This window comes from Hemitrygon akajei, chromosome 8, assembly GCF_048418815.1.
Source record: "Hemitrygon akajei chromosome 8, sHemAka1.3, whole genome shotgun sequence".
NCBI lineage: Eukaryota > Metazoa > Chordata > Chondrichthyes > Myliobatiformes > Dasyatidae > Hemitrygon > Hemitrygon akajei.
Genome location: NC_133131.1, coordinates 122,479,171 through 122,493,967, shown reverse-complemented (window position 1 = coordinate 122,493,967; position 14,797 = coordinate 122,479,171). Strand labels below are relative to the sequence as shown.

The window sequence follows — 14,797 nt, the reverse complement described above, 5'->3', positions numbered from 1 at the left end:
AAACAAGCTATCTTTAACCCCAAAGGGCCACTAGAAATAGGGGTTTGTAGCCTACTTTTTAGACTGAGTAGCCATATACACTGACAGCCATATTACAATATTAATGCTGAAACTAGACATGAAGGAAATACATAGGGAATTTAGTCAATGAACATGCTACATTGTTATGGACAACATGTATAAAATTATTTTGGCGTTTACTTGCCTGTTTGTAGTTCTGCTGATTTGTACTTACATAGACATTAACATTAAAAGAGGGAATGTGACATAAAAAAGATTTGAATTTTTCTTTTTCATTATCACTTATGAAAAATTGGATTTCCTAAGAGGTCACCATCTACAAATTATTCTTTTTTGAAGACAGCTATTATTAAGTCGGGATGGGTAACAAATGATGACTTGTCAGCAATGGCCATATTCAATAAATGTGTAAATAAAGCCCAAAAGCCATTAATAATCCTTTCCAATAACTTCTACATACTATTCAGACATGTGAGTGGTGCACACTGTGATAACTGCATTTTAGCAAATCATTGTGGCAGAACACTTGTCAAACATGAATGGTGCAATGTCTGATGTGGTGTGTTATATTATAAGCAAAGTGCACATAATTGCACAGATCGCAAACCATGAACAAAATTGCATTTAAATGGAGACTCTCAGTGCATGAAAGAAATCAGCTATATGAGCGAATTTCCAGGCTACAATTTCTAACTGCAGCACAGAATAATTTCTGCCTGGGGCAGGGAATAATTTAATAGTGTTTTGCTCCAAGTGCCTTAACAATTGCTGGTAATTTGAGGAGTGTTCTCATCTACCATCATGAAAGTAAGCTTATTTTAAATAGTTGACACATATCCTCCAGAGACTTCACCTGTAATACTTGGCAATGATTTGTGAAATTATTCTGGAGTTATTTTGCTTTCAGCATTCACAAACAGACAGGACAGAAAGGATTACTCTTTTACCATACAGAAAATGGAAAAAGGTTCATCAGCACTCTTCATTACATTACTATTCATAGACAAATTGCATTAGATGAATTTATAAAACCAATTATACTGAAGTGAATTCTTATCTTCTTTTTCTTCCTATTGTTTTGGGTAATGACATCCCACTGCCCACACAGCAACTGAGCATGCTATTAACTGTCAAACTATAAAGATCATTCATTAGGTAAAATGATGCAAAATTATTATTAATGAGCCTTTTTATGAAAAGTAAATCAATTCTTTTTGAAATCTTCACCTTTTCATTTCATTGTTGCATTAAATGCTTCCACTGAAAGAAAATGTTTCACTCCCTGAAGTGATGATCCTTCTTATTTTGTCAAACTTGATGTTCCTAGTCAAGCCTTTCCCTTAAGGAAATCCTTAAACTAATTACATTTGCAAATAGGGAAATGTAGCAAGAAAGCACCATAAACCCCAGAGGGCATATAAAACAAATTAATGCTTCCAACAACATATTAATACAGTTAATTCACATCCTTTTTTATGGAAGCATTTGCATAAAGGGAGCTCTTTTCTTAGGCAGTAATTTATTCTCCCTGGTCAAAGATAAACTGACAGTTCAGACAAACGTTTTTAGTGTTGATCCCAGCATGAAAGCAGGTAACATAAAACCAAATGAAAGAACAATTTTCTGATGTCAAGTAAATTCGAGAATACCATAAAAGAAAAATTAGTACTTTGGGCACAAGAATGCTTTATTAATTTTTTTTCAGGTATTGTTTAAAAAGACTTTTTGTCCTTTAATGAACGAAAACATCTTCAAAAGGAAAATGGTCTACATTACTTTATTTATTACTTTAAAGAAATAAAACTAAAAGAAAGTAAATAACAAAGTCAAACTGCTACAACCATGTAACCTCTGTAGCCTTCAGCAGATGTTTTCCATCCATTCATATAACATAACATAACTTTCAGATTTGTCTCACAGCTAACAAGGAAGGAAGGAAAGGTAATGAACTTCAGTAACATCTTGGCAAATCCAGACATCAAAGATATGGGTCTCCCATCTGCTGAACAACAAGGTTTACTAGCAGATCAATGATGATCTATAACAATCACTCACATTAACTTGGTATCAACCAGGAATGAAAATTTTCAAGCGCACAACATAAACACATTCTTACCTTGAGAATGCTCTTCCAAAGGATCTTCAAGCAATCAACAGGAGTTGGTCTACCTGGTCAGTACCATCACCGCTGACTCTGAAGTCAGCTCTCCCTCTGAGATTACCTTTTGTAGGCTGATCATCAGCTCAGAAATTCACTCTGATGACAGCACTAGTGTCACGAGCCCTGCAGGCTTCTGCATCTTGCCATAGAACTTTGATCCTTCTAGGTTTCTCGAGCACTTGTATTTGCTAACTGTTAACTTAACTAGAGCCGCTGAGCACCTGTGCTTTTGGTTTAATCTTGTCAAATGAATTTTCACTGGTACGCGATTCCCACATTCTATGATTATCTATAGAGGACGCTTATTTAGTGTCTTTGCGAAGTTTCTGATTTGGAGAGAGTGATTTATCTTGCGATGACACTCAGTCGTTCCACCTAGGCTCTTCTGGTATTCCTACATCTAACTTCTTGATTCTGTCTCCTCATGGGGAATTTGCAGCTCTCCACTCCTGGGCTTGAGCCGTTGTCAACGGTTCCCGTGACTGAGGCGCCTTCCAGTGCATCCAGGTTGGGGTGGTGCCAGCAACTGCTGTGACAGAGATAGAGTTTGCCGTTCCTCTGCACTTGGGTCCAGCCCTGCGAGTGCACACTGTGACATCTAAGCTTTTCACCTAGTGACTGACACATCACAAGTGATCAAGAGCAGATGGTAGAAACGGAGATGGCAATGAAGCTTCTGCTTGAGAAGATGTGGGATGCTACATGTTTTACTCAGCAAGAGGTAGCTACTGGACAAGCTGGATAATTTTTCAGTCACAGCAGTGATAGTGTGATGTAGTAGCAAGCGTCCCAACCACATTGTGTGCAATTCTGAAGAGATTAGAGAAATCTGACTCAACCATGTGTCCCATAATGTTATAGTCCTTTCTCAATGTAGGAGTTGCAATCTGCATGAAATGCTGTAATCGTACAAGTTCATAACACCATCCATTGATAAACTTTACTAAACTTTATTACTGCCACCTGAATTAGATGATTTATGTCTTTGCCTTTGCTCTTCGGTATCCTGAAAACCTGAGCAGACTGACTCAGATGATTCAAAATATATAAACTGGTGGTGTTGTGGATAGTGAGAAAGTTTGTCAAAGAAATCACCATGATATGGAGCAGTTGGATATGTGGGCAGAGAAATGACAGATGAAGTTTAATCCAGGCATGTGAGGTATTGCACTTTGGAATGTCAAACTTAAGAGAAAAGTTTACAGTTAATGGCAGCACCATGAGGGAAATTAATGTGCAGACAGACCTTTGCTATTCTTCTAGCCAAGGTGTTCTAGAACGGTTGTGATTGTTGCAGATCAGTCGTGCAAGCTTCAGGACATCACTACAAGGTTCCTAAGTCCAACTATCTTTCGTTGCTTTATCATCAGAACAGAACAAAGAACATACTACAGTGATAAACCCTTAGGCCTATGATGTTGTGCAACCTAATTAAACTGGTAAAATAATGCCTAACTAAACTAGTCCCTTCTGCCTACACAAATCCATATCCCTCCATTCTCTGCATATTCATTCTACAAAGTGTACCTACCTAAGAGTCTCCTGAATGCTTCTATTGTATTTGTTTCCACGACTACCCCGGCAGCACACTTATTGCACCTACCACTCTCTATGTAATGAACTTTCTCCACACATCTCTTTTGAACATGTCCTCTCTCACTTTACATGCATGGCCTCTAGTACGAATCTATCCATTCACTCTTGACATTGAATGACATTAGCACCACTGTGTCCTTCATCATCGACATCCTGGAGATCAGCAGTGATCAGAACCTCATTTAGACCAGCCACAAAAATTTTATACCTAGAACCTTGCCACAACCTTCTCAAGGGTTATTTGGGACGGGAACTACCTGCACTGTCAGACTCCTTTCAGACTCAGGCTGAACTACAGAGGACGGGGAGGAGGTCTTGCCCCTGCACACATAGCACACAGGCCCACCGGTGTGCGGACACGCCCTGGTGCTCGTGAACCACATCCCCAGCTACAGGCAAATAGCCCCACTGCCTTGTGGGCAGCCTCAGCAGAGACAAAGGCTATGGGAGCAAACCCAGACAGAAAATCCCCCACATCAGAGTGCAGCCCCCAAGGCAGCTGGACGTTCTTCCGACAGCTCCTGTTGCCAAGCTGGTGCCAAACATATTGCCTCATAAGCTTTCTTTTTGGACTACACTGGTGAGGCTGAGAGGGAGATCTTGATGACTGGGCATCTCAGGATCTCCATACCTTTCGCCCAGGCTTGTGATGATCATCATCGTCCATTGACCTTCAAGACAGATGGTCCAAACGGACCCCGAAAATGAAGAAATATATAACACTTTTGCCTGACAATTAGCTTCTTCAACTGATTTGCAGCAAGTGGAAAGACATGGATATTTACCAAGCATGAGGTTCTAAGAGGAAGATTTGGTGGGTTTTTTTTTTTGTTTGCTTTGCATTGTGGCAAAAGATACAGAAGTGGCTTTGATGAGGGTACACAAGTTGATCTTCAAAAAAATGTAGAAATACAAGACAGTGCTGTGCCATATCTCCTGCTACCTCTTCTTCTTTCTCTTTATTCACCCCTGAATCATAAAGAAAACCTTGTTTTCTGTGTTTTATTCCTCCTACAGCATTAACTTTATGGGTGTGAAGTGTTAAACAAAATAACAAAGATCACGTTTAAATCTTCCTAATTGTGCAATTAAGATACTGAAAATAACAAACTTCCTATCTGAGGAGCTAACACACATACAGACTTTCATATTGCAGAGAAAGGCAGAAGTCGGTGAGTTGCAGCCAGCCTCCTGAAGAGGCATACCTTTCTGGGAATTTACCTTCCACTCCACTCTGCACCCACCAAACACACCTTAACATTCTTAAGGTAACAAAATTTCAATCAGAGATGGATTTTCCTGAGAAAAAAAATTAAAAAGTGAAGAATTTAAGGGCGATCATACCAAAGGCTGGCTCACTAATAAGAAAGATAGGAGAGGATACAGAGTTGAAGTCCCAAAGGCTACAAACTAGTCTATTAAAAGAAAAAAGAGAGCTTTCAATGTGCCATGAAAAGCTATTCAATCAAAATATGTAGTCATTTATTTCATGGCTATTTTATGGGAATAAATGTGCCATGCTTCATATTTTAAACAGTGACTGAAAAGCACTTTGGGAAATCAAGAAGATGTATGTCTATGTTTCTTTCTATTTAATTTAGATTCTTATATTTATCCCAGTATTTCCTTTGGGTCAATTAATAAACCCATCAATTACTGAAATCAAAATTTATTTTAATTTCTGAGCAACAGACAACAGACCTTTTTATATATGTTCCCAATATCTCTTCTAGTACTTCAAACATGGTTTCAGTTAAATAGCCTAGTTCCAGTTAGCTTATTTACCTTACTGTTACTTACCCTTTTCACAAAATTGTTTTGGTCAGTATGAAAATTCACTTATTACAATTTATTTGTAAATAGAATAAAAAAACAAATTGGAGTTCAATTTCCAATGGCTTACCAGATTACAAAAATAATCAATCCAACAAATTGTCACTTAATAAGTATCCAATCAGTAACAACTTCCAATGACTTTGGTTAATTCGATTATTTTTTTAATTTGCCACTCTACCCATCAAGTCTATGCCAGCTCACAGAGTAATACCATTCCCCAACTAGTTTCCGTTGCACCTTATGCTTCCCACATATCCATCAACTCCTCCCAAATTCTATCACTCACAACCGCACTCGGGAAAATTTACAGAGGCCAATTAACCTATCAACTCTTGTGTCTTTGGGCTGTGAGAGGAACCCACATTCGTTTTCCATGTATGCCCACAAGAAAACAAATCTCAGGGTCGGATATGGTGACATATATGTACTTTGATAAGAAACTTACTTTGAACCAGACTACCCTGAGGAAATACCAGACAAACAGCACCAGAGATCAAGAATAAAGCAGTGTCTCTAGTGAACTGAAGAAGCAGCTTTACTAGCTGCACCACTGTGCCAGCATTGATTTCTTAATTTTTTTTTCTAAACAATGGATCAACTCCCACATCATTAAAAGAAAAGTTCAAGCTTCACCATTCTGTAATGACGACAAGGAGTCAATAAAAGGTTTGTAACACCAGTTTTCAGCTACACAGCAGTTATTTAGGCTTACTGTGCATACAACAGCCTGAATGAAGTAAAACTGGTAAAAAAATAACCCTATTGTGAGAATAACGATTTTGTTTTTTCCACTGTACAATTGATCATTAGAAGCAAATTAGAATCTTCCAAACCAAGTCAGTAGCTGAGCTAGTCATTAAAATAATCAAAGTTTTATGTATCAGTACTGTAAACTAATTACTAACATCAATAAGCCATTTGATGATAATTCCCTATTCAAATTGTCAAATTCAATTAAATTGTACAAATCATTGTGAGCAAATACCAACAAAACCATAACCTAAACATCACATTCAACATCTTGCTTGAGAACCAGAGAACATGTAAAGGATGATAATCTTCCTTTTTCAGTCTGCCTTAAGGTGAGGTATCACTGAAGATTTCAACACAATGTTTGCATGCCAAACAAATTTAGAACAGGATCATAAACTAGCAGCAGACATTCAAATTGTTACCTTGTAGTATTCTTTCTGTTGTTTTGATCGCTTCCTTTCTGCTGCTATTGTTTTTTCTGCAGCATCACTTGCATAATCGACCTAAAAGAACAATAGAGAGACTTAAGTAATTACACTAAATGAGACTTTCAAGCATTGAAAAGTCGGAAGCTTTGGTACATTCTCATTTTCTTCAGTGTTACACTGGTTTATCTACTAATTTAATAGATATAAGCAGATTTAAGCCTACAGTCAAAACAGTATAACTTAGGTACTGTATACAATTCTGGCTCCTTCCTCTTGCTAGCACAAAAAGCTCTTGGAAGGAATGAAAGGGTTAATGTATGCCACATTTGATGGACCTGTATTCGCTGGAGTATATAAGAATGAGAGGTGGGGGGGAACCTATGAATATCCTATATGAATTTCCTATAAAATAGGAAACCTGTTGAATATCAAAAGGCTTAGACAGAGTGGATGTGGAGAGGATGTTTCCTCTCGATAGATATATCGACCCTTTATGGATCTCAAAGGAAATTACAGTATCACAGTAGCATTATAAGTGCACGAATATTCAAAACTACAAACATTAGAAGTGGGAAAGAATTAAAAAAAATAAGCCACTCAAAACAGTCTAACAGAGAGGGGTCACCACATCCCCGGATATAGATTGACTTTTTATAGAGCCTAATGGCCAAGGGTAAGAATGACCTCAAACAGCACTCTTTGGAACAGCACAGTTGTCTTAGTCTATTACTAAAAGTGTTCCTCTGTTCTCCCAAGGTGGCGTACAGAGGGTGAGAAAGCCTGTCCAGAACTGCCAGGATTTTCCATTGTGTCCATTGTCCTACCACAGCCTCCAGCATGTCCAATTTGACTCCTATAACAGAGCTGGTGTAACCCTGGTTAATTAAACCCAAAAGCTATATTGTTAGAAAGCTCACCTGTGGAGGGATGAAAACGAGGTTTACTGAATTTTTAAGAAAAATGGAAATTGGAAAAAAAAGCTATGCGAGAAGGAGGTGTGGCTGATGCAGGCATGGACAAGCGAGAAAAATACAGCAAACTATTAGAAACTAAAGATATAAACTGTTAAAAGTGGAATTAGCAGTGAGTAACTCTACTTGAAAACCTCAGGGTGAAACCCCTGGAGGATAGATGACTGTCGAAAAAAGGTTTACTGAAGCTACAGCAATAACAAGCAGCACATATTGTGAAACAATATCGGCAGAGACGAGTGTCCAAGATCTCTACCCTGTAACCGGGAATTAGTTCTGTTCAATCATACCAAGGGATTTAGTCAGGTTTTTTTAAAATGTGTTGTGATTCAACTTTCCATGGATAACTCACTACTTCATTCAACGAACCAAGAAACAAGATAGCAAGCCAGCGCAGGAACATAATGTTTCAAGACCTCGAGGATTTAATACGGTTGGATGTACAAGTTTATTTTTCATTCGAAGGATCTGAATTTGATTTTCTGGAAGAATAGATTATTTTTGCAAATGATTTGATGAATTACTGAATGAGATTCACTGTGTTAAAAGCTGTGATGTTGGAGAATTGTCATGAAAGGAGTTAAGAAGCATATAAGCAAAAGAAAATCTGGAGATGCTGGAAATCCAATCCAAGAAACTAAGCATTTTATGGGTGTTGCTTAAGCTGTGTGTGTTTGTTTTTTTGTTTATTTATTTAATGATTGATTGAGGTATTGAATTTTAATTTGTAGACATACTGACTTGGAACTGAACTGAAGTTAACCATATTACTTAAGAATAGAAATTCAATTAGTTTTCTAACTAACTAGGAATAAGTAAAAAGGAAAGGTTAGTCTGTAAACCTTTAAATAGGGAATACTACTAGATCTAATTAGTTAGAGAAATTGGAGTAATAAAGGTTATTCTAAAGAATTTCACTGATTCTAACTAAAAAGGAATTTGGTTTTCATTTGATATCTGAGATTTGGAACCCAAGACAGAATGTTGACATTTTGAATTGTTCTTACTCATGTAAATATTTTGAATATATTGCTTTTTTTTATAAACAAACTTATCTCTAGAAGTATGTGTTTTCTATTCACGGTCTCCTTTCGATATCTAAAGCTTCTGATGGCCTACTAGCACCTGGTGTAGTACTATGTAATTTTCTCATAAAGAGTGCGGCGCCCAGTCACAAGAAATAAGACAAGAACTACACAGGTGTTACACCAGCCTTTCTAATCAGTTTATTGAGCCTGTTGACATCACCCATGTTGATTATAGTGAGGGAGTCTAGGACCAGAGGGCACAGCCTCAGAATACAAGGGTGTCCCTTTAGAACAGAGATGAGGAGGAATTTCTTTAGCCAGTTGATGGAAAATCTGTAGAAATCATTGCCACAGATGGTTGTGGAAGCCGAGTCATTCCGAGGATCTCACCTGGGCCCTGAACTCATCAATCCTGATCAAAAAGGCGCAACAGTGCCTTTATTTCCTGCGGAGGATCAAGAAGCTCACCTCTGTCCCAGGATACTGACAGACTTTTACCGCTGTACCATTGAGAGCATACTCACCAACTGCATATCAGAGTGGTATGGCAATAGTCCTGTATCGGACTGCAAAGCACTCCAGCGGGTGGTGAAAACTGCCCAGCGGAATATCGGCACCCAATTACCCACCATTGAGAACATCTACCATAAATGCTGCCTGGGCAGGGCGAAAAGCATTATCAAGGATGCATCTCACCCTAACCATGGACTTTTTACTCTCCTTCCATCCGGTAGGCGCTATAGGAGACTCCGTTCCCACACCAGCAGGCACAGGAAGAGCTTCTTCCCTGAGGCTGTGACCCTGCTGAACTTCACATCACAGCGCTAAGCAGTATTTCACCCATATTGTACTGTCTCAGTACTTTTATATTTGTGTGCTGTAGCACTTACTTTTTATTCAGTTATTTTGCAAATAACACTATTCTTTGCATTTCTAGTTAGATGCTAACTGCATTTCATTGGCTTTGTATCTGTCCTCGGCACAAGGACAATAAAGTTGAATCTAATCTAATCTATATTCTAGAAGTCTGGAGAATAGGTTTCAGGGGGATAACAAGTCAGCCATAATGGAATGGCTGAACTGACTCAATGTGTCAAATGGCCTAATTCTGCTCCTATGTCTTATGGTCTATGGTCTTACGGAAAAAATTTCAGCTTCAAGATAAGTGAACCTTTCATTTTAAAGCCATTAACATTATGAACATAAATAATCTATTTATGTTTATTGTCTTGTAGATTTATTTTAAAAGTTCATTCAGATTTAGATAGCAAAATAAAATTAATGATGTTTCTAATAACAAAAAGTATATTGAATAAAATATTGTGCAAAGAATAAGTCAAGCAATGAAACACATTTGTTGATGATCCAAAGTATTCATTTAGTTCAAATAGAATATAATCAGTTGTTATTTACAGCTTCCCAATACCAGTACTACAAGCATGTTTAGTGATAGAAACTGCTGCTGAGCACATTCTTTTCAAAAACTGCATTTTTTTCAGCTAAAGTTCACATTTAACTATTGTCTGTGCAATCTTTACACATTTCAGGAAAAAACTGGTTTCATATGTTATTTATTCCTTGACATGAAAAAGACAGTCTGTTATTTACACCATCACTGCAGCATACGTAACTGAATCATATCAAATAAATATGAATATTACAAAATAATAATAATAGTCCTGAACCTCCCTAGATCCCATTAATACCATCATTGCACTCAAAGGCAGGTTGATAAATTACCCACTTCAAGATTTATTCATAATGGTCAACATTATCATAACAAAAATGACCTGTGTGGGGGGGAGGGGTTAATGCTCCTAGCATACTTTGTAATAATATCAAAAGAATACTGTTGTATGGCCTCTTGGGATAGCATCATTAGTTCAAAAATTGTTATTTTTCAGTTATTAACCCATGTCACATCACGTTTTGCTTACTGCCATTGCTGATTAGCTTAAAACTAACAACTAAATTGGAAGCTGGCATCTGTACTATTTGCATCTCTTTTTAGCAATTAAACATATAATAGGCTAACAAAGTGGCATAATGAGTTCTGTCCCTACACGTGCAAAGTCACAAGTTTCTGCCTGCAGCCTCTCCAATGATGATGCAATTGTTGCTATTTGTCAATGCCAACAGTAAAATCAACATTAATGTAAGACAGGAAAAGGGCCTCATGCTGGTTGACTTCATATGGAAAGCTCCAAACAACTGGAACAGATTTCAACATTGCTGAAGCTGGTCCTACTGTCAGGTAATTCTGCTAAGTTCAGCAAACGAGTATGCTTTATCATGTATAACCTGAACTAGATGCTGTGAAGTACACCAAAAAGAAAAATAAAACTGACAATTTAATGCCATACCCAGGAACAGAGCATCATAGATTCAGAGCTGTATGCACAGAAGCAGGCTCTTCAGCCTACCATCACCATGCCAAGCTTTTCCAAGCAAATGTGCCTCTATTCTGCCATGCACTGCCTATTTAGGAGCCCATCTCAATGCCTCATAAACAGTATAATTGTATCTGATTTCAACATCAACTCTGGCATCACATTCCTGACATCAAACACTTTCCATGTAAGTAAACTAATCCCTTAGATCACTTTTAAAACTCTGATTTCTCGATACCCTACTGTTTTTGACTATCTATTGTTATGCCGTTGGCCCCCTCCTTTGTGAAAATCGCAAGAACTCTAGTTAAGGGGGGTCAACTGACCCAAGAGAGAGAGACGTGCGAAAGACCACGTTCTCCCAAGAAGCAGAATAAAAGTGACTTTGACTATTGTCTCATGGAGACCACCTGAAAAGCCTTCGGGCAAAGTGGGCTGGTTGAGAGAGAGATCGCATTACCTGCAACTTGATTGACACCTGCGATCCCGTGAAGAAGTATAAAGGCGGGTCTGAGGGGAGGACCCTCAGATGCACCAAGGAAACACACGAAGGAGAAACGCTAGAAATCCTGCGACAGCATTTTAATAGCTACAGCCGGTGGTGGGGTTCGTGTGCGTCCTTCCCTTGCCTGGGATTGGCGACTTCACCACGGAAGACGGCCTAGCTACAGGGGAAGCCACAGATGAGAGTCCATTCCCCCAACGAGACTTCCGACTACCTCCTACAGGTTGGAAAACCTGTCGGGTAAATGCTTCATGTTCTCTGTCTTTCTAACTAAAAGTGCACCAACGCGACACTTCCGCCGGCAACTAAGTGAAACTGCCGTGATCTAAAAGACTTTTAGATATCCAGTGAACGATATAAAATCTACATTACCCCTAGATGACGATCGAGCTTGTGTTTTGAATGATTATTATTACACCGGTGTTTTAGATTGAGTTTTGATGATCTGAATGTTTTGTATTAACCATACGTTTGTGCCCTTGTTGAATAAAACGGTTGAAAATAGTAGCATCCGACTCAGCTGATCCATCTATCTTTGCTGGTAAGTTACCTGGTTACGGGGTTTTCGTAACACTATCCTATTATTGCTCCTCTTGACCTTATATATTTCCTTTAGTTCTCCTCTCAGCCTCCTTTGTTCCAAGGAAAACAAGCCCAGCTTATCTGAACTTTCCTCACCCCCCTTGCTTTTATTCCATGGTCCATTTTTCTCTTTTTATCAGATTCCTTCCATTTTAGCTCTTTCCTTTTCCACCTATCACCTCCCAGCTTCTTACTTCTTCTCCCATCCACCACCACACACACACCTTCTTCCTCATCAGTTCTCATTTATCATGTGCCAGCTTGTACTCTTCTTCCAATCCCCACCTTCTTATTCTAGCTTCTTCCCCCTTCCTTTCTAGTCGCGATGAAAGATCTTGACCAAAACGTCGACTAATCATTTCCCTCCATAGATAATTGCCTGACCTACTGAGTTCCTCCAGTAATTTCTGTGTGTTGCTATCCCCCATAACTATTGCCCTCCAATTGAGGCAACACTCTGGTAAATCTCCTCTGCACTATCTCCAATATAATGGCATCCTCCTCATAGCATAGTGATCAGAAGTGCACACTCCACATTATGGCAGAAAACCAGGCTAGCCTATCATCTTACACTAGGAAATAAAATACAGCATTAAGGCACAAGTCCTATGCTTGGAAGAAATCACAGCAATGACAAAATGGAAGCAAGATTTGAAAACAAGTTACAATCTAACTATTTAGCCTTGAGAAACTGAAATGCTGTGGTAGGGAAGAGCTAACATTTAATTTTTTTTCGTATTATTGAAAGCACCCTGGAGCCAGAGGGAGCATGCAGCATAATGCGGAGACAACACAGATTAATCAGGCTACTGCCCAAAAAAGGCAACTGCAAGGAAGAATAATTTGAGATTTAAGTGAAATTATTCAGCCATCCTTGATGGAACTTGTTTGACTTTCATTCCAATGGCCAAAATTCTGCAGTCAATAACAAGGAGAAAAGTGTGTATTACTGGGAAAAGGCAACTGGAATTTTGTAGGATCTGAGGCATTTAACAAATGGCACCTGAAATAGGGTGAGCAATCTCTCTGATTGAAGAATCATCACAGAACACAAACTGGAAAGTAAAATAGCTTAATTTTTTTTCATTTATTTTGCAGAAAATGAAACAAATGTGACACCTGCAAATAATCGAGTGAAGATGAAATTAAAATAACGGCAATTGAAGAAAAATAGTTACAGCTAAGCATATTTTCACTGAAATACCTAAAACAGTAACTTAATTGAAATGTTAAAAACCGTAGGTTTTGAAGGCAAAAAGTGAAAGGTTACTCCCTAGAAAAGCATCAAAGCATACAGCCAAAAGAATACATTTTTGAAGCAGAGTACAGTGTGAAGTGACTAAATGATCTTCACCATGCAACAACAACAGCACAGCAAGAAGCTCACCCACTGTAGTCTTTATATTAAAGGTGATAAGTCTTTGTTACAAAAGCCTCAATGTTAATTGAGAGAATGTGTAGCCAATCCTTCTCAGGTTTGATTGATATCAGAAATTTGTCTCCATTCCACACCTGCTACATGTTGAAATGCAATGCATGATTCTAACCACATATCCAATACTATTGCAGATTGCCTTCAAGTAAAGCAGTGTCTTCATTGCAATGCCCTCTTCACAATCATCTTTCTAATCACGATATTGCACCTCACCAATAACAACCCTTCCACTGGAGTCGAACTAAGCTACAGAGCGAAAGGGAGACTGTTAAACCTGTATAGTACCTCCAGTCTAAATCCAGGCATAGACATCAAGCTATAAGACCACACTTATGTACTGTCTATGCGTATCCATAGGTGAAGCTCCAACTCATCATTAACTCATTCACTGAAGCAAACGAGAAAATGAATTTCACACTGTACGGTATCTGCAGAGCAAGTACCCGCTGAGCAATGCAACACCATGAAAATAAATATCCACAACAGACGTCCTGGAGACCACGGCTCAACTTGTACATCTCTGAGACATCCTTCACAGATGGTAGAATTGGTGAAGAAATTCACTGTACCACCACTGACATAACCATCTGAGGAAAATAGTGTTCAGAGATCAAAGCCTTAAATATAGCATTAAACTTGTAGGCTACAGGCTAGCAATGATTCTGCCCTCTGGAGTCATGAACTACCTACATCAGATGCCTCAAAACACTGCAGGAATACCATTATTCACAGGATAAGCAAACTGATATCATGCTATTTAACTATTCACTCTCAGCACAGTGTGATGTCCAATGGTCAGAGACGTACAGATTACTGATGCTAGTTAGACACTGTTCAGCAACAATCTCCTGTCCCAATTAAGCGGCATAGTGTCCCACATAAACAAAGGGAATCCTGGCTATTTTCTTGATTTAATTTTGTTTTTTTTAAGAGTGGACACCAATAAGCAGATTGCCAGATAAACCAATGACCCAATTAACTGGAATCCATTGTATATACAGAATTATAAGGAATACAAATAGGGTAAATGCAAGGTGACTTTTACTGCTGAGGTTGGGTGAGACTAGAACCACAAATCATAGGTTAGGAAG

General features: G+C 38.5%; 1 protein-coding gene across 5 annotated transcripts in view; it reads right to left on the bottom strand.

The window, feature by feature from the left end:
* znf804b (zinc finger protein 804B) overlaps window positions 1–14,797 on the bottom strand; it is a 969,027-nt gene that overhangs the window by 786,412 nt on the left and 167,818 nt on the right. For all 5 annotated transcript variants that reach the window (XM_073054519.1, XM_073054515.1, XM_073054521.1 and 2 more), the window contains one exon: window positions 6,790–6,870. In XM_073054519.1, coding sequence (XP_072910620.1) covers window positions 6,790–6,870 — 81 coding nt within the window. The remainder of the gene's footprint in view (window positions 1–6,789; window positions 6,871–14,797) is intronic.